This window comes from Pecten maximus, chromosome 8, assembly GCF_902652985.1.
Source record: "Pecten maximus chromosome 8, xPecMax1.1, whole genome shotgun sequence".
Lineage (NCBI taxonomy): Eukaryota > Metazoa > Mollusca > Bivalvia > Pectinida > Pectinidae > Pecten > Pecten maximus.
This window is the reverse complement of record NC_047022.1, coordinates 35,310,320-35,330,320: the sequence shown is the minus strand read 5'-3', so window position 1 is coordinate 35,330,320 and position 20,001 is coordinate 35,310,320. Positions and strand designations below refer to the sequence as shown.

The 20,001-nt window shown below is 34.2% G+C and overlaps 1 protein-coding gene across 1 annotated transcript; it reads right to left on the bottom strand.

The window, feature by feature from the left end:
* Positions 1 to 588: 588 nt before the first annotated feature.
* On the bottom strand, positions 589 to 8,977 carry LOC117333738. The gene is made up of 2 exons (XM_033893161.1): positions 8,640 to 8,977; positions 589 to 3,045 (listed from the first exon to the last, which is right to left on the bottom strand). The coding sequence occupies exon 2, from the start codon at positions 2,788 to 2,790 to the stop codon at positions 1,399 to 1,401; it is 1,392 nt and encodes a 463-aa protein (XP_033749052.1). The 5' UTR covers positions 2,791 to 3,045; positions 8,640 to 8,977; the 3' UTR covers positions 589 to 1,398.
* Between the last annotated feature and the right edge of the window lie 11,024 nt (positions 8,978 to 20,001).

Here is a 20,001-nt window from a genome sequence, read left to right as displayed (position 1 = left end):
TCTGTATATAGATGTTTGTTTTTGTCTGTATATAGATGTTTGTTTTTGTCTGTATATAGATGTTTGTTTATGTCTGTATATAGATGTTTGTTTTTGTCTGTTTATATATGTTTGTTTTTGTCTGTATATATATTTGTTTTTGTCCGTATATAAGCGTTTGTTTTTGTCTGTATATAGATGTTTGTTTTTGTCTGTATATATATGTTTGTTTTCGTCTGTATATATGTATGTTTTTGTCTGTATATAGATGTTTGTTTTTGTCTGTATATATATGTTTGTTATTGTCTGTACATATATGTTTGTTTTTGTCTGTATATATGTGTTTGCTTTTGTCTGTATATATATATATGTTTGTTTTTGTCTGTATACAGATGTTTGTTTTTGTCTGTATAGATGTATTTGCTTTATCTGTATACAAGTGTTTTTTAATAGAGGAATGATTTTTTGTTAATTTTGTTTGTTATCTATAACACTTATAAAGTTATAACTTGATTCGTGTCAGGTAAACATTTATGAAATAATAATGATGTTAATAATAGCACTTATGAGAATTTTATTTTATTTTATTCTTATACAACAGCACCCTTGTGTTATGGACAATTACACAATGATAATACATATATATAAGTAAATAATTCATCCAAATATAATAAAGCATGGTACAAAATATTTAAACTTCATCTCAGGGGACCAAAAATGTACCTTAAAATGTATGCTTATATTTATTGAATATATAAAATATACCTTAACTGTCCACATAATATATAAAACATTACATATTGTAGCCGAAAATGTATGGCCATCTTATTGTTTATTCACCAGTATTAGACAATAAGCCGCGTGTATGATACCGTATGTGAATTCTTGTCATGGTTTTTTTTTTATAAAAAAAAAACCATGCGTGTACAAACCGTAATAGTATATGTATATATGCGAAATAAGGAAAATCCAGTTACAAATTGATATTTGTTTATTTCTTGATTTTATTGTCAATTTTAGTTACTGCACCTATATGGTATTGTCACGCAGAAATAAATATTAAGAATATTAAGAAAGGTGTTTTTATAAGCATTGCATGTTGCCGCAGTCATTTTGCCGTAAAATGTAATAAACATAGCAGTAACAGGAACTGGTGGCAGACGAAAATGTTTCATGCAATGTATTGATATATTTAATTCAAACTTCATTCGCCTTGAAACAAAAACAACATGCAAGTGTATTTTCTCTGTTTAAAGGCATAATGGTAGGTCAAATGTCCTATCGATCAGCATTTATTTCCTATTCAATTCCTTTATATTATCCACGTTGTGAAAAATATATACATTTTCAGACAGTTGAAACTGGTGTATCGTATTAATTTGAGACAAACAAGAACATTCTTAAACAGACGAAATATGTCTATCGTCTCACTTTGAGACAAATAAGTACATTCTCAAACAAACGAAACATACATTTTCTCACTCGCTTACTGAACAACAAATACCACAATGGATAAATACAAACGTTAAGATAAAACAACAACCTACAACATAGTAATACAAAAATTCGATTTGTTCCCATGCCATCCAGAATTCCAGGTATACTGCAGAGGAGCAATGGAAACGTACAGCTGATGTAAGCCGTCAGCATGATAATGCTGTTCTTGGTAGCACTACTTAAACTGATTCTGTCTCGTCGTAAAGATTGCTTCTTTAATGCCGAGTTATTTTTGATAGTTTGAAGGCGCTGCAGGTCAGCACCAGGGGAAATATCCGCGAAATTCGGACATACTGATCTGGTTGAAATCGAACTAGAGTTACTTAATGTATTACCAAGGGCAATCTTCGGATTTAATCGAGTTTTCAGACTTGCCGCGAGAATAGGGTTTTCCAGAGCAAAAATATCTTCAAACGCCAATAAATTTTCGTTACGTTTATAGTGGACAATAATAGAACTGTCTAAATCGTCACTTTGTATTGAATATGGTCTTGAAAAGCTGTTAGTGTCTTCCGGTGCATATGTTGTTCTACTGTGGATGTTCAAATCGCCTGTAGCATCAGATGACAAGCTGCAATTTCTGTTCAATGGTAAAACCCTATTTCTTCCTATCGTACCAGTAATATTCAGAGTACGACAAATGTTATAGTAGCATCGGAATGTGATAATCAATCCGACCGTATAAACTATACTAATGAATCCAAGAGCGCATAGTTGGTCTGCAGTTAATTGTACGTTTGCCGGCACGGCGTTAACCTCAAACCTTCTTTGGAACGGGTTTAGTGTCAAGCTTACATCATCATCGTCACGAAGGAAGGCAATCGTAAACACTAGTCCTAACAAGTAAGTAATCAGGATACTAATGATAATTGACCTTGATACAATTGTCCGTCTGACCTTCAGTGTAAGTGATGGCTTCTGCATTGTCCGGTTTCTGTAGAATCCAATAGATGCGAATGTACACAGATATTGCATTGAGCAAACGGATGTGAGGAAAAGCTGAACACCGGTCAGTATTCTATTATCAGTCATATCACCAGGTCTGGCGCTCACAGTTGTCAATGAAAACACAATACATACACATAACAAAATATTGTTGATACTAATGTTTACAAGATGACTGTTAGGTGGTGTCCGAAGGCTTGGGGAATTATAAATAATCATTATCAATAATGTATTTGTTAATAATCCAAACACGACATCAAGCGCCAGATATATAACACTTAGTATAACTGTGTATATCGGCATATTCCAAACAGCAATCGATATTGGTTGATTGGTGTGATTAGAGACCCCGCCTGTTAAATTCAACATATTCAAGCTCCTTCAAATCTTAACCAATTTAAAGTCTGTACAAACTGTTTAAACGTCCTTGCTGTGTCCTGGAGATATATGTTGATACCCAACCGATATGATGCACCCCAGCAACTGTGGACACGATGTAGACGCCTTCTCACGAAACGTTCACAATACGTTAATTGTAATCCGATAACCTGTTGTTGATATATCGGCTTTTGGGTGGATCGTCAAAAATGTGTGTAACTGCAAATCATTTTCAAATATATCGTTCTGAAAAAGAACATATAAGAGTGTTAATAAATTGAAATAAAATGTTTATCACTACATCGAAATGTGAAAAGGTACAATTCTGATGAATAGAGATTATGTTATGCATCATTTGAATAGGGATAGAAGAAACGATCAAGATAATGCAGGAAAGGAGGAACTAGAAGATATTTTAAGCTGCTGATATGCAAAGGAGAATGGATTCAAGTTCAAGGAAAAAGGCTTTACTTTTAGAAGGGGTATAAAAACCAAACAATTTTGGTGTCAATGCGATGACCGCAACAATATAGGCTTGATTATTTTCGTTTACAAAATCTGATCAACATGCTCTACCTTATGTAAATGTATTAGTACAAAATCTCCCGATATGATTAAAAAGCGGAACACTATAGAATACAGTTAAATAAAATAAAATATTGACAAATATTGTATCAAACGATGTATATAAACATAAAGCACCGAAGTCTTTATACGAAAATGGATTCGTGTTATTGGAGAGGCTTATGGAAAATAATCAAACCATCTAATGTATACAGAAAAAGTAAAAAATTCCATCGGAAATGTCTTACGCGTCACATGTTCTATTCAAATCATTAAATCATTGAAAATATATATGAGACGCCCTAATGTGAAATATAACCTTACAACTGAACAGTATTCAGTTTACACATTTGTATCTGTAAAAGAGAAATAGGAACAACAGAAAGCACATTATATAAATAGGGCAATTGATGGTATCTCTCAACAACATTTATTTTTTTTAGTTTTCAGAAGGAGATGACATTTTCTTTCATCACTATTTAAATCTTAATTGTGCTAACTTAGTTTTCTAAATACGATCAATCATCAAAATATTACCAAAATGGTATATCTAGAAATCAAGAGATATAACCAAATTTGAACGCTAAGTTGAAACGAAACAATGTATACATATAGTAAACATCACATCACACATATTTTAATTGAATATTTCAACTGTAAAATTCGTATGTATTCCAAAGTGTTGGATCAATTGAAAACACTTTTGCACATAATGTCTATGTAGATGAGCATAGTTTATAAGGTAACAACAATATGTACCTGTATGGAAAATTAATGTTGAAGTACACTGTTAAAATATATATGTTTACATTAGAATCTTGAAGCTTATGAACACATGTGATCAATATGATATTGATATAAATTGATGACAGTAAGTTTGAAGCTATAGAATTTTAAGTTTAAATGAGTTTATTGCACATATTACATTTCATATGTAAGACTGTATAACTGTAAACAGTCATTTTATAAACAAAGTATGAAAGAAAAGTTCATGGATGTATGAACAGTACGATTGTATGGGAAATGATTCAACTGTACAATTGTGAGTTCAAGAAGGGATTTGCAGGCTCCTTAACATTGGCCTTCCTTCCTGTCGTTATCGTATTGAGAGAATAAGATAGGAAACAAATGTTTGCAATCTGACTCTATCACCGATGTTTTCTGTCAATGGCGATATTATCTTTCAAACGAACCCTACTGAGTAAAAAATTTTACTGACGGCTACATCAATACAAAAGTGGGCGGAGGTTTTGAAACATGGTATGACGTCAAAAACAGTAGGAGAGGGATCCATAACAGATAACAGAGCAAACCATGGAATCATCAAAGGATACGTTACTGCTTCATTGTCCTCTGTAGACACAGAAATATCCAATAATAGATAGTAATGACAGTGATAATTTGCAACCCTTGTCACACGTATCACTATAGTGGCCATCAGTTACCGGTTACATAATGACAATTAAAATCTAAAATATGTGGTAAGTCTTCATACCACGTCTAAATTGGGAGGAATTGATGTAAAGGTGCCAGAAGAATAAGACCAGAACCCGAATTAATGTAACTTAATCGTGCTGAAATACACGTCTTGTGTTCAAGTTCAAATACTTCCGATTATAAATCCCATATCCGAATTAATACGTTTTTCAATGATCTGAAGAAATTTCAGAATGGTTCCAAATCAGCTATTGTTTTTGATGCTAAGGTTTTTATTTTGAAATGCTATTTCAGGACTTGAGTGAGTTAAAATGAAGTTGTGTTTAGCAAAGATTGCATACTTGAACATGAGAATGGTTTCATGAATACGGGTCCAGGTGTTCTGAAAGTGTAAGCGTCTTCCCCTACATCGACGGTTAAGTCATGATCTCAAATGAGGAAAGGGGTTGAGACAATATGATCACCTGGCAACGAGAATCGATCATGTCCGAATTCATATCCTAAAAGGAACGAGAAATGTTCCCAGTGAGATAATGATGTCGACCAAAAAATTCTCTAAAAACCATGTATTGTTAGTTCCCCACCCCTTAGCATTCGACGCCTGTCAAAGAAATTGTGATAACAAGAACTAGCTCCTTAATTGTCGAATCAATTATTTGTGCGTGTAACTATTTTGTTTTGTTATACATTTTATCAGTACGTCTTGTTCCTTTAATTAAATTGTTTATTTCTTCTTTATAGTTTATATTTTCATAATGTTAACTTACATAGATACTTGTAATACATTCCGTTAACGATAATGATTTTTTGTTTTAAATCGCAAGTGGTAAATATAAGCATTGAACTAGCGCGCTTCATTCAGTTTGGCATTATCAGACCATAACTCCTAACTGAAAGCAGTTAAATGCTTAATCATATGCATTATGTTAATCAAATAAGAGAAAATACAAAATAATTACAATATTGAGCACTGTTTTTGTTTGTTTATTGTTGTCTTTTAAGCTTTTTGTTTTTGTCCGCATAGACTTGTGCAGGTAAACTGTGGTGCTTATGAAAACCCAAAGACTTTAAAGATGTGAGGTTCAAAACTAATTTATAAATCTTATAAGTGACAGCCATAGGGAGGGGGGAGGGGGGGGGGGGGGGGACATCGCCAGTATGTGTTTTATGTGCTCGACAGGAACAGTTCCATAAAGGCCGATAGTGGGAGGGGACTTGATAGTGGGAGGGGACTTGATGGTGGTGGTGGTGGTGGTGGTGGGGGGGGACTTGATAGTGGGAGGGGACTTGATAGTGGGAGGGGACTTGACTTTATAGATACCATGACTAACAACGAATGGCAAATTCTAGTTAACATACCTCAGCTGACATACAATTAATGAGTCTAAATGTGGATCATTCTTTAAAAGCGTATATTGATGGGGATTTTAGTCTTTATCCTAAAATGAGTGACAGCAGGTAAATTAACAAGTACAAATCAGTTAGCGAAACAAACATAATATCGATTGTTCTGTGCAATTTTCTTTTTTATGTACATATATAAGCAAGCCCAAACGATTGCTATGCGAAACAATTAATGACGGATTCCCCAGAAGGGTTTACACAAATACAAAAAAAATCCACAAACACACACACGGTTTATCAGTGTTTGATCAAAACAATCAATAAAATGTACATGAGGAATAGGTGATATGCGTCTAATCTGATAATCCATCTAACTTCAATCGTGTTGTATGTCTCATATAACTGTGCAGATTTGATAGAATATATCTTCACTGCTGCAAAACAACATAGGGCAACATGACACCGAAGCATTTTACGTAGAAAAACAAAATCATCGTGGCATCTGTTATATATTAAATCTATACTCCTCATGACATCTGTAATGTATAAAAATTCATACTCCTAATAACATCTGTAATATATTAAAGGTCATACGCCTTATAACATCTGTTATACATTTAAGATCATACTCTTCATGACATCTGTAATAAATTAAAGATCATACCCCTCATGACATCTATCATATATTTAAAGTCATACTCCTCATGACATCTATCATATACTTAAAGTCATACTCCTCATGACATCTATCATATACAGATGTACTTAAAGTCATACTCCTCATGACATCTGTTATATATTAAAGATCATACTCCTCATGACATCTGTTATTATATTAAAGGTCATACTCCTCATGACATCTGTTATACATTGAAGGTCATACCCTTCATGACATCTGTCATGTATTAAAGGTCATACTCCTCATGACATCTGTTATTATATTAAAGGTCATACTCCTCAAGACATCTGTTATATATTGAAGGTCATACTCCTCATGAAATTTGTCATGTATTAAAGGTCAAACTCCTAATGACATTTGTAATATACTAAAAGCCATTCTCCTTATGACATCTGTTATATATTAAATGTTATACTTCTCATGACATATGTTATATATTAAAGTTCATTTAAGCAATGAACAGTGGTTTTAATGTTGTTATAGTCGATATGACAGCAAGATGTAGGTGGGCAAATGGCATGAGGTTCCCATGCTACATTTGCCCACCATACATCTTGCTGCCATATTGACTATTACAACATAAAAACCACTGTTCAATACTTTAATATATTTACATTGTCTTACCATTTCGTCAACTTTGAAAAAACCTAAACCAACAGAAAATAATCCCGCCTTTTTTAATGTCACATGACCCACTGGGTGTTATAGCCTGAGGCACTGGGTGTTATAGACGTATGGTGGCAACTGCCTCTTAGCATTGTGCAAATGGGGAAATGCGGAGCAAATGTAAATATACCCCTCATGACATGTTATATATTAAAGTTCATACCCTTCATGAAATCTGCTATATATTAAAGTTCATACCCTTCATGACATCTGTTATATATTTAAAGTCATACTCCTAATAACATCTGTTGTATATTAAAGGTCATAACCCTCATGACATCCATCTTATATTTATATATTAAAGATCATACCCTTCATGAAATCTGTTATATATTAAAGGTCATACCCTTCATGACATCTGTTATATATTAAAGTCATACTCGTTAATATCGCTAACTGTTAACTTACGAAAATAGCAAAGACTGAAAGTACTGTCACCACGATAATGAAGATGAGTATCATTTTATTCTATATGCAAAAGTTTTCATTGTTTAAGAAAAAAAACATAAAACTTTTTTTACTTGCGCAAACCGTCAATTTATAAACTGATCCAATTACTATATATGTGTCAATAATATTGGCGAAATTCGTAAGATCTTTATATGAAGCCAACAAAGAGTGTACTTAGTATATCATAGACATGTCAACTGTATTTCATAACATAGGGTAGGTCGAATATTATTCTGTTAAATCTTTTATACGCACGGTATCTAAAATATGCTGAAGACATTATGTTGATCACTCTTCATTTTCATGTAATGGTAGTGTTGTATATACAAGTATAATCACTTGTTGTAACTGACACTTATAGATCTAAAGGCACATGGAATAAAATAAACTTTAACTGAGAACCAAAAGGTAAGCTTATAACAACATCATAAACGTGTGCAATATTAAATATTCTTAAAAAGTACTTATCGATAGAGTAGGATTTTATTATGAGAACAATGATACACATGTGACGATTTGCTTTGTATCAGACTGGGAATCTACTATTTTCAATAGATTATGCTCCAAAATACTTTGAGCGATACATTAATTTGCTACAATCCTCTATCAATATTTCACAAGTGTTAAGTAAACAGTAAGCTCCCGTATCTCCTTCATTGCTCACAGAGGCAGACGTAGTGATAATATTAATAACAGTTACCTGAGGAGGCCAACTCAGCTTTTATCGTCTGTTTAGTCATCTTCGATGCATTGCAGCTAACAAAAACCACGATATTCAGCAACCAAACCTCTTCGATAAAAATATTCTGCATCCATGTAATCAAGGGCAAAGAAGCATCCACATCACCTTGCTAAACTGATTTTAGAAACGTCAGAGCATTAACAATGTCCACTCTCATATGGTAATGCATATTCACCGATAATTAAACCAGCGGATACATGCCATCCTCATTGTGAGTGTCGTTTTCTTGTTTTCACTCCAAACGGTTACATCTGAATAAACAAACGAATATGGTGACAATGTACATGAGTTAGCGACTACATTCACCTGTTGTGTTCACCTGTAGCGCAGTCTTTGTATCGTGTTACCGGTACGTTTACCTGCTGTTTCTCCGTATACCACTGGACAAATCGATCGGGAATCACAGCCTCTCCAATGATCAGAAGCGACACTCCGTTCGGTACAGAAGTGTACATGTATTGTCACCTTGATTAGATTACATTTCAATTACATATAATGTCCTACCAGGATAGTTTGCTAGGAACAGTTACCTGGTTAAACAGGTAGGGAGTATATAATGCCATACGTAAAATCAAAATGTTAATTTCTCTTACCGACAGAACACTTAACCTACTTGAAAATTTATCACATTCAAGCCAACAGCTCTTATTGGATATTTGCTAATCGTGCGACAATCTGCGTGAAGAACGTCACATTAGACACGGGATGCAGTTGTAATTAATTGTCAATAAGCATTAGTGTATATATATTAAAGTCTCTTCTGATTTCGTCTCCATCAATAAATATAATTCAATTTTGAGTTCCTTAGAACGAACATTCCCTATCAAACATTAATTACTTGTACCTGAAATATTGGGCACTGTTCATGAAATAAAGAAATGGTACATTGTATACATCCTTACAGTGAAAATTAGTGTATCATTCTGTTTTACTGGTGTACATTTCTATTTCTCGGTTGTATTTAAATGAAATTACAAAAATCGAAACGAGTTACAATTTCATATATGTAATGGTCGAATGAAACGCTTGAATTCTGAATCTTTCACACTGTCTTTTATTGTGACGTTTTATTAACGAATTAAGATTAGATTTGGGTTCCGCTACTGATGTCAGCTCTATGGCTATTCTCATGTTCTAACATTTTAATATGGAGTAAACACAGTAATGGGTTCATATCAAATGTCATTAACTATAATGTGTTAATATATTTCAATACAGTAATATAGGAATTCAATGACAATGATAAAGTCTCTGAATGGTTTCCGATAGACCTTTGATGTAAGGAATTACTACCTGCTCTTTCGCTTTGGTCCCTTCTTTGGTGTTCCGCCTCCTGGTTTTTCTTTTACTCTCCTTCAGTTCTTTGTTAACTTTCTGGATTGCCCAGTCGGGATATTTTTCACAACTCTATAGATGTGATTTTGCTCTTATTTCTTGTCTTGATCTTCTGTAACAATAGCTTCATATCAGCAGAGCAACGGCCAATGTCTGGTGTGATGCGATCGAATGAGGTATAAGTCCGTGTGATCATTTTCCCCGGCAGAACGATTTACCCAAAAACACCCAAAAACTACCCCAAAACACCTAAAACTAGCCAAAAATATCTCACAACATGAACACAAAATGATATGTATATATTAACATATCAAATACAGCTATTGATACCTTCTTTTGTTGACCTATCGGCGAGTAGGGTTTTGACGGCAATGGAGATAACTCTTACAAACAGCCATACAATAAAACCGGCAGGCCATTTTACCGAATACGGATTTTTGATGATTATCTAGCGTATTTTGTCGATTCACGTGTTCATTTATCTACCAGACATGTTGTTTTGGTTTTTTTTTCATTCACACTCTGACTTTGTTGGCATCATATGCATATCTTGCTAATTTGCAAATTTCGCTAATGTTATTGACACACAGTAATTGGATAAGTTTATATATGCATTGACGGTTTGCGCCTGTAATGTAATTTTTAAATAGTTGTTTGTGTCTTAAATCATGAAAACTTTTGCATACTAGAATAAAATAGATATTGTAATTTGCAGCTAGTTTCTTATTAATATTCAGGTATGATTCTGTTCACATGTGACAAGACACCGTGACGAGACGCCGACTCATCAGTGGCGCGTGCCTGTCTCTCGCCCGGTAATATGGCGCGGTTTTGTGTCAATAGTTATTGTTTTACCCCCTTTTCTCGGGATTTTAATGTATTACTTGCCTAGAGACAATTCATTTCATGTTTATAAAAAAACATACTAATACATGAAAAGGTATCCCAAATTAGATGGTCTACGGGGAATCAGGACGTTTCTTATTAGTAAATATAATTTTTATTTTGTCACAAATTAACTACAGATGATAAATACATGCAATGCTTGAAATGGATGTATTTCATTTTAAATGGTTATGTATGGTATCAAAAAAAATCAAGTTGAGATCGGCAAAAACTGAAATACATGTATATTGTTAAATATATAGCTAAATGATCAGGATATTCAAAAGCAGTTTGTGGATATCGACAGAGACACATATATGTCTCTGATATCGAGAAGAGAAAAAGAAGGCAAAATAATCTGATTTTACGTATGTGTCCGGGAAGTTCGACAAGCCTGATTTGTCGGTCGTGTGCTGTTAATCAGGCTATGGTGTATATAACAGAGAAGTGAGGAGTAATTAAATGGCCATCCACTGGCCAGGTGTTAATTGGTCCCAGGTGTGGCATTGATATCGCCTAGGGGCGTGATTGTACGGCTAGATTAAAGGAGAGGGCAAGCTTGGTATATGTGATTTCGGCTGTGATTTTGATTTTAATAAAGCTTGGTATGGTTGCGAAACCATGAAGCATGTTTTCAGAAGCATGCCCGATGAACGCAGATCTGCAAAAAAAAAAAAAAAAAAGACAAAATGGTCGCGTTATTTATGTAGCATGTACACCACAACCAGACAGATTGTTGAGAATTCACAGATACTACACAAATTTAAAAGAGGACACACTGTACAAAAAAAAGTATTACAACCATAACACAATGCCCTACAGACATGCAGGCAATTGAAAATAAAGCTTTAATAGAATATAGTGGTGTTAGGCAAAATCAAGTGTCCTGTCATGGAAACTCAAAAACAAAAGACAGATACGAGAGAACAGACCCAGTGATATTGGCCAAGTGTGCTTCTCAAGCACAGCACAAACCAGCCAGCGAAGTATATCATAATGCCAATTTAGATGATAGTGTTTTAGGCCCCAAAAATGCTAGGCAAATTAGTGACAAGGTTTATAGAGAGAAAAAAAATAGAACAGTAGAAGTATCAACACCAAATTTGGCTGACCAAGTCCTACAAATCCTCACGCAAAGAAATTCCAATCCCGCAATCCAAAAAATAGAATTCGGTAAGGACAATCTCCCTAACGTTATCATTTACACAGAGGAACAAATCTGTCTGTCATGATCTACCCAGTTATCCACCGTGGTCAATCCAATCATCTGTCTGTCATGATCTACCCAGTTATCCGCCGTGGTCAATCCAATCATCCACCTGTCATAATCTACCCAGTTATCCACCGTGGTCAATCCAATCATCTGTCTGTCAACATCTACCCAGTTATCCACCGTGGTGAATCCAATCATCTGTCTGTCAACATCTACCCAGTTATCCGCCGTGGTCAATCCAATCATTTGTCTGTCATGATTTACCCAGTTATCCGCCGTGGTCAATCCAATCATCTGTCTGTCATGATTTACCCAGTTATCCGCCGTGGTCAATCCAATCATCTGTCTGTCATAATCTACTCAGTTATCCGCCGTGGTCAATCCAATCATCTGTCTATCATGATTTAACCAGATATCCGCCGTGGTCAATCCAGTCATCTGTCTGCCATGTTTTACTCAGTTATCCGCCGTGGTCAATCCAATCATCTGTCTGTCATGATCTACCCAGTTATCCGCCGTGGTCAATCCAATCATCTGTCAGTCATTATCTACCCCGTTATCCGCCGTGGTCAATCCAATAATCTGTCTATCATGATTTACTCAGTTATCCGGCGTGGTCAATCCAATCATCTGTCTGTCATGTTTTACTCAGTAATCCGCCGTGGTCAATCCAATCATCTGTCTTTCATTATCTACCCAGTTATCCGCCGTGGTCAATCCAATCATCTGTCTGTCATGATCTACCCAGTTATCCGCCGTGGTCAATCCAATCATCTGTCTGTCATTATCTACCCAGTTATCCGCCGTGGTCAATCCAATAATCTGTCTATCATGATTTGCCCAGTTATCCGCCGTGGTCAATCCAATCATCTGTCTGCCATGTTTTACCCAGTTACCCGCCATGGTTCAATCCAATCATCCACCTGTCATGATTTGCCCAGTTATCCGCCGTGGTCAATCCAATCATCTGTCTGTCATGATCTACCCAGTTATCCGCCGTGGTCAATCCAATCATCTGTCTGTCATGATCTACCCAGTTATCCGCCGTGGTCAATCCAATCATCTGTCTGTCATGATCTACCCAGTTACCCGCCATGGTCAATCCAATCATCTGTCTGCCATGATCTACCCAGTTATCCGCCGTGGTCAATCCAATCATCTGTCTGTCATTATCTACCCAGTTATCCGCCATGGTCAATCCAAGCATCCACCTGTCATGGTCTACCCAGTTATCCGCCGTGGTCAATCCAATCATCTGTCGGTCATGTTTTACTCAGTAATCCGCCGTGGTCAATCCAATCATCTGTCTGTCATGATCTACCCAGTTAACCGCCATGGTCAATCCAATCATCTGTCTGTCATGTTTTACTCAGTAATCCGCCGTGGTCAATCCAATCATCTGTCTGTCATGATCTACCCAGTTAACCGCCATGGTCAATCTAATCATCCACCTGTCATGTTTTACTCAGTTATCCGCCGGGGTATTTCTTATCGTGTTGTAAGTAATTTAGTTTATTTTCAATCAATTACTTGTAGGCATAAACTCAACGATTCGTATCAATACACAATAACTTCCTCTCTATCTTCAAGCAGTCAGATACTAGTAATTTAATCAAATGCCAAGGTGTAATTACAAAGGTATTTCTTGTCGGTTATTGATCCTACGTACGCTCGGTAATATCATCCGACGCCATTATATGCCTACGGTAGGACAGAGTTAAATAATCACAAAATCTAGTGCATGTACGTATATGTTCTACAAATATAAGATATGTTGGATAAAATATGTCCAATTTGGTAAAAAATGACATGTGAAACTCATATCGAACACACCCTCGCCAACTTGAGAAAGTGTTCCTCGTCCAATGTTCTCTTGTAAGGGTTTCCACATCGAACATAGCCAACAGCTTATGAAAGGGACAGCGATTGTTTGGAAGCGCACTATTCTCGCTACTTTATTTGTCAGAAACTTTTAAAATCTATGTATCGGAAAACTGCCGCAAACTATAATCGAACCACTCTATTGAACACAAATGAAGCCGTATTGAGACGTAAGGTCATTGGTATCCAAATGATCCTCTGTATCAATTGGTTTTAGAATACTGCACAGCAGCAGAGACCTATATACTAATAGTATATAGGTCTCTGATAGCAGATATCTAATTAAACCCGACAATTGATTAATGGTTGTTAATCATGTGTATACGGGTTTCCAGTCATTTTACACTACTAAGTATACAACACTATTTTCAAATAATTGTGCTTCTTTATGATAAACAATGCGCTGAAGCTTATAATGCATGCACCTGTGCTGACAAAAAAAAAACATCACGTTTTTAGTTGTATGAAAATAGACATTTTGACACCAAAATTACTTTACAAAATACCGTTCGTATAGTCTGTAAACAAGAATTGAAAAATAAGTTAGTATACTATAGCGAAATGGGGTGACGCGTCAGGCATTGTGATTGGTCATGTTTCGATGTAAATCATGTTGGTGAAAACAAAGATAGCGTCGTAGTCATGACACTATAATCGCGGGAAAAGCGACAACTAACTTCGATTTCGCCCTCAAGAAAAGGAGAGTTCGGCCTGTTTACTACATTTTTAAAAAAAAATTTCAGATACCAATCCAGAATTATTGCAGTCACTTTTAATTTTAGCATAATTATTAATAGAAAGTTTTGGTTTTGTAACAAACCTTTGAAAAATATGGTTTTAGATATTTTTTTCTCCTAGTGATTTTTAACAAGAGTCGTTTTTTTTAAACTATACCTTGCATAGTTCAGCACGGGAGAAAACTATGAATGGTCTGTAATCAAACAGAATTTAGCTACGTCGAACATCCTTAACATCGTTTAAAGAGAACTGTAGAATTCGTTACTTTTCCAGCAGTAAGCATTTGTCTGACCACAGGCGTCTGCTTCCGGTTAGTAAAAATAGAAAAAAAACATTAGCCCCTTACTCCTACTATATCAACGGTAGATAGTAGGAGTATATGGAGGGTTAAAAGGGACATAAGTCAAACATACTATTTTCAATCTTTTTTCTTACTTTTTTTTACTTTTCTAATTGCAACTTCTCATTATTTGTCATTACTGCTTTATTTCTCACAATTTTAATGCTTCATTTTACGTTATTACTTTTTTGAATTCAAAACTCTTTATTTTAACATTTTATCTTCAATTGTGCATTTTGTTTTTTGTTTTTTGTTTTTTTTACTGTTGTTAAGATTTTATATTTAAACTTTAAAGTTCTAGAATTTTACAACTTGTAAAATAACTATTTTTGCTATAACATGTTACATGAAAGATGAAAACTAAAAATGAAGAGAGAAAGAAAGGCGAAAAAGTAAGAAATAGAAAGTTAGAATTATGTCCCAAAAAACCCTTATGCAATTTTTCATCTTCATTCTATCGCCAGAGGGTGCTCAAATCAATCGCTTCGGAAGTAAGGATTACTCCCTACAGCAGCCATGGCAACAGTGACTCTCAAATTCCTACCAATGCCCGACTGAAACACTTCATCATTGTTTGGATTAAGCTTTGGCCCTAAATTATACACTCACTGCTTTTTATCCTTAATATTCGAAATAATATCAATACTATATCCTCAGATGATAAAATCCTAGTTTTAAAAAAGTGTTTACGACACCGAGCCCGTTTTTTCGTGTCTGCTCCGGTTGAATGGCACAGGCAGTAGGCCAAGAGCTCGAAGTATTAGACTGGTTTTCGTAGTTCCGCATATCATACAGCAATCAAATTAAAATCTAGATGGTCATTCTCACTACGTTACATGAGAAACGTGTAGTGATAATGACCATCTAGATTTTAATTAGATTGATCATACAGCGCCCGTACTGCCAGTTCCAAGACTTCGGATATATTGACTTCCATCAATCGATGATTTTGCCGAATATTGATTCAATATATTAAATTGTAAATTTCATTTCGGGACTTCCCCATAGTTCAAAGTCAGTATCAAGCGTCTTTGTCAGTGGTCCGTGTCAAGCAAATTGGGAGATTGTCTAATTTTTTTTTATTCGAAAACTTCTTCAGTAGTGTTGGGAATCACTAATAAGTTCATTATCAATCATCATCATATCGATAATTGATCGATCATGAATATAACTTTAGGGAAATATCTTATTACCCATGTAATTTAATATCAAGAACAGGTGAGCGAGTTATCTCCCTTTTTCTATCACAGATGAAAATTAAGTAAATGTAATTAGCAAGTTTTAAATTATTTATGTGAATTTGACCAATAATTCATGCAAAGGAAGCTAAATAATGCATAATAAATCATATTTTTATTTTTAAATAACTTTTTCAACCTTTTATCAGGTAGCAGTGTACACCAGTTTGCCCTGGAGTTTCTGAAAATTAAGTGACAAATTATCTCTTATTCTTATATATATTTGCTTTGTTATTTGTTAGCTTTGTTTATCACCCTTTGAATAGCCAGCTGAGTCAGTTTGAGGCAGGGTCTCCTTGTAGTAGTTAGTGACTACCTCTGAACAACATGCAGGAGACCTGTCTGTCCACAAGCCATCCAGGAAATGGAGCTTACCAAGCAAAATAAATATTTTCTTTTCAAATAAATGATTTAAACTTCTTGTAAGGTAGCAGTGTAGACCAGTTTGCCAAGATTCTAAAAAATAAGTAGCATCTTTAACTCTGAGGCTGGGTCTCCTTGTAGTAGTTGGTGACTACCTGACTGAACAACATACAAGAGGCCCATTGCATGCCATCCAGAACAAAAAGGGTAAAGTGCATGGTCTTGTACAAAGACATAACCATGACAGCACATACCGGACTGATTGTCAGCTTCCATTTTCTTCTGCAGGATAACTGTTCAAACTATACTTCTTCTATATATATAATACTAATATACTTGGTGTATTTGGTTTAACGTCCTATTAACAGCTAAGTTCATTTAAGGACGTGTCAGGTTTAGAGGTGGAGGAAAGCCGGAGTACCAGGAGAAACACTACCGGCCTACGGTCAGTACCATGGCCAGTTAACTTCCAACGTAGGTTTCGAACTAGCAACCCAGAGGTGGATAGCTAGTGATATTAAGTGTCATGACATCTTAACCACCCGGCCACCGCGGCCCCTCAATAATAAATAATTAACTATCTTACAGTGGCAATAGTACCAAAGAAGTGAAAATTGTGGAAAATTTGTTTCTTAATATCTAAATGGCTTGAAATTGAGAGAGTACTTCTACAAAATGAAATGAAAACCATATTTTATGCAAAGTCTCAAAAACATTTTAATGAATTTTTTTTTTAAGTAGAACATAGAGGATAATTACTTGCAGTCTAAGGCCTGCAATTTCAGTACCTGTTTAAAACTTTTTAATTTTTATTTGTTACAGTTGCAATTGTAAAAGATGTGAAAATGAAAGAAAATGGTGTTATCCCAATATCAAAATAGTTTGATATTGAGAAAATAGTTCTACAATATGAAATTAAAACCAGATTTTATGTAAAGTTTCAAAATTCTGAATTTGTTTCTTCAGTAGAATATAGAGGGAAATTAACTGCAGTCTTTGGCCAATAATTTGTAACACCCTTCCTAATGTAAATGTTTGCATATGGTGGTGTTGGCCTAAAAAAAAGAAACATATAAACTATTTACATGTACACTAGTCCTACTGTAGTGTTACTGTATTTCACCTGTGTGGAGATGACATTATGAAGAAAACTATCTTGTAGAATGGTTATCATTAAATCCCGGTCATTGCTTGAATTTGTCAAATAATTTTCTATAATACCTTTATATAAGTAAAGTTTAAATTCAAAAGATAAAAAAAACAACTACATTGTTCCCCAACATTGAATTTAACAAAGTGCAACACAATAAATACATAATAGTTCCAAAAACTTAAGATAAATTTGTCAGAATTGGTGTCTTGCACATTGTTTTCTTTGGTATATGTAAGCAAAAGGTTGAAATATGTCGGAATGGTATTTAAAGCAAAGATATTTCAAAATTTACCAATTGCTACCTATGTGCAGATGAAATTTTGGAGAAAAACTATTTTGTAAAATAGTGATAACAAAATATTAGTAATTCTTTAATTTTGACAAGTAGTTTTCTATTATACCTTTTGTAATAAGTTGAAACTGATTACAAATTCAAAAGACAAAACAAACTACAACATGGTTCCACACCCTAAATTAGTTAATTAACTTAATGTGATATAACAATCAACATAATTTTAGTAAAATTTTCTCAGAACAGGTTTCTCGCACATGGTTTTCTTTGGCACATGAAAGCAAAGGGTTGAAATATGTTGATATGGAATTGATAATAAAGTAACTTATAGATATTTGAAAATTTACTAATTCATGAAATTTCAAAGTCAACTATTTTGTAAAATTGTGATAGCTAAAACCTGGTAACTCTTTGATTTTGTCAAATAATTTTATATCTTATACTTTTTTGTAATAAATTGAAATTGATTTAATTTTAAAAGATAAAAAAAAAATGCATGACATCTTTCTATACACCAAAAGCAACAGAATTTTTCCTAATGCAACATAATAATTGACAATATATTTGCTTAAAATTTGTCAGAACAGCTTTCTTGCATATTGTTTTCTTTGGTGCATAAAAGTGAAGGGTTTAAATATATTTGAAAACTTATTTCATCTATTAATCAATGCAAAAGATGATATAATTTGACACTGTCCTAAGAACCATCTCAATAAAGGGCAGGTCAGAGACTTTAATTTCAAAATTTAAAGCATTAGAACATATATTTCATTAAGAATTTGAGAAAAAACAACTTCTATTACTGAAAAAGAATTGTTCAATATACTGCTGATGTGTACTGAAGTACATGTACAGTATACGTAGTTCCTTGAATGTTCGTGTCATCGTAAGCTAATATGTGAGATATGATTCTCGAAACGTCGTTGCTCCACAACATAAACAAATATCAGCTGATCAAGACATCAAAGCATTAGTCTAACTAACGACACAGTAATTTCATTAAACAAACAATAAAGAAATTAAATATTACATATTTAAACGTCGCCTGTCTCTAAAACATGAATGAACACGTAACATTTACACTAGACCTAGGAAACCTACTGGAAACCTACGACTCCGTAAGAGATTAGATTTGTTAGGAAAATATGAACGCTTGTCTAGCTGATTGACCCACTTCCGTCACAAAAGTTGAGCGATGTCGTAAAACGACACGGAAAAATCGTCAAAAACAAACATTTTATCGGTACACAAACGGTGTCTCAATACTAATAATTACATATATAATAAGCACAATGCCTAGGATTTAACCGTTTTGATAAAATCATAATATGAAGTTACCAGTCGGTGGTTGTTGGGGAGCGCCCCGTGATTATATATTTATGTTTAGATTTTACTGCCCCCTGGTGTTAGAATAGTTTGAAAAAATGCATCAAGGGTTTTTTGGGACATAATTCTGAAACACTTACATTGTTGTTGTGAAACAAAATATACTTAAATAACCAAATAGGAAAAGAGGAAAATCCGATATTTAAACAACTAAATTTGAAAACCATAAAGCTATCAAGCAGAAACTGAAAAATGACATATTAAATCAAAGTTTTTGGTCACAAAATATAAATAGCCGACTAATACCTAAAATTGTTAAACACAATTTTACTTAGTTTATAGCATCAGTCTGCAGCAATAGGAATATAAAACAAAGAAACACAAACTATCTAACGCTGAATAAAAGAAATTAAATATCAACACTTATCACTATGTAAAAATAAAGAAATGAAAAAAGAAAAGATAAAGGAACAATAATCAAAACAATAAGTTAAATGGTTAAACAAACAAGAAAAGTTAAACATATAATTATGTCCCTTTTAACCCTCCATAGGAG

Excerpts from the sequence above, each read along its gene's own strand:
- LOC117333738 (XM_033893161.1), bottom strand. The coding sequence starts at position 2,790 with ATGTTGAATTTAACAGGCGGGGTCTCTAATCACACCAATCAACCAATA.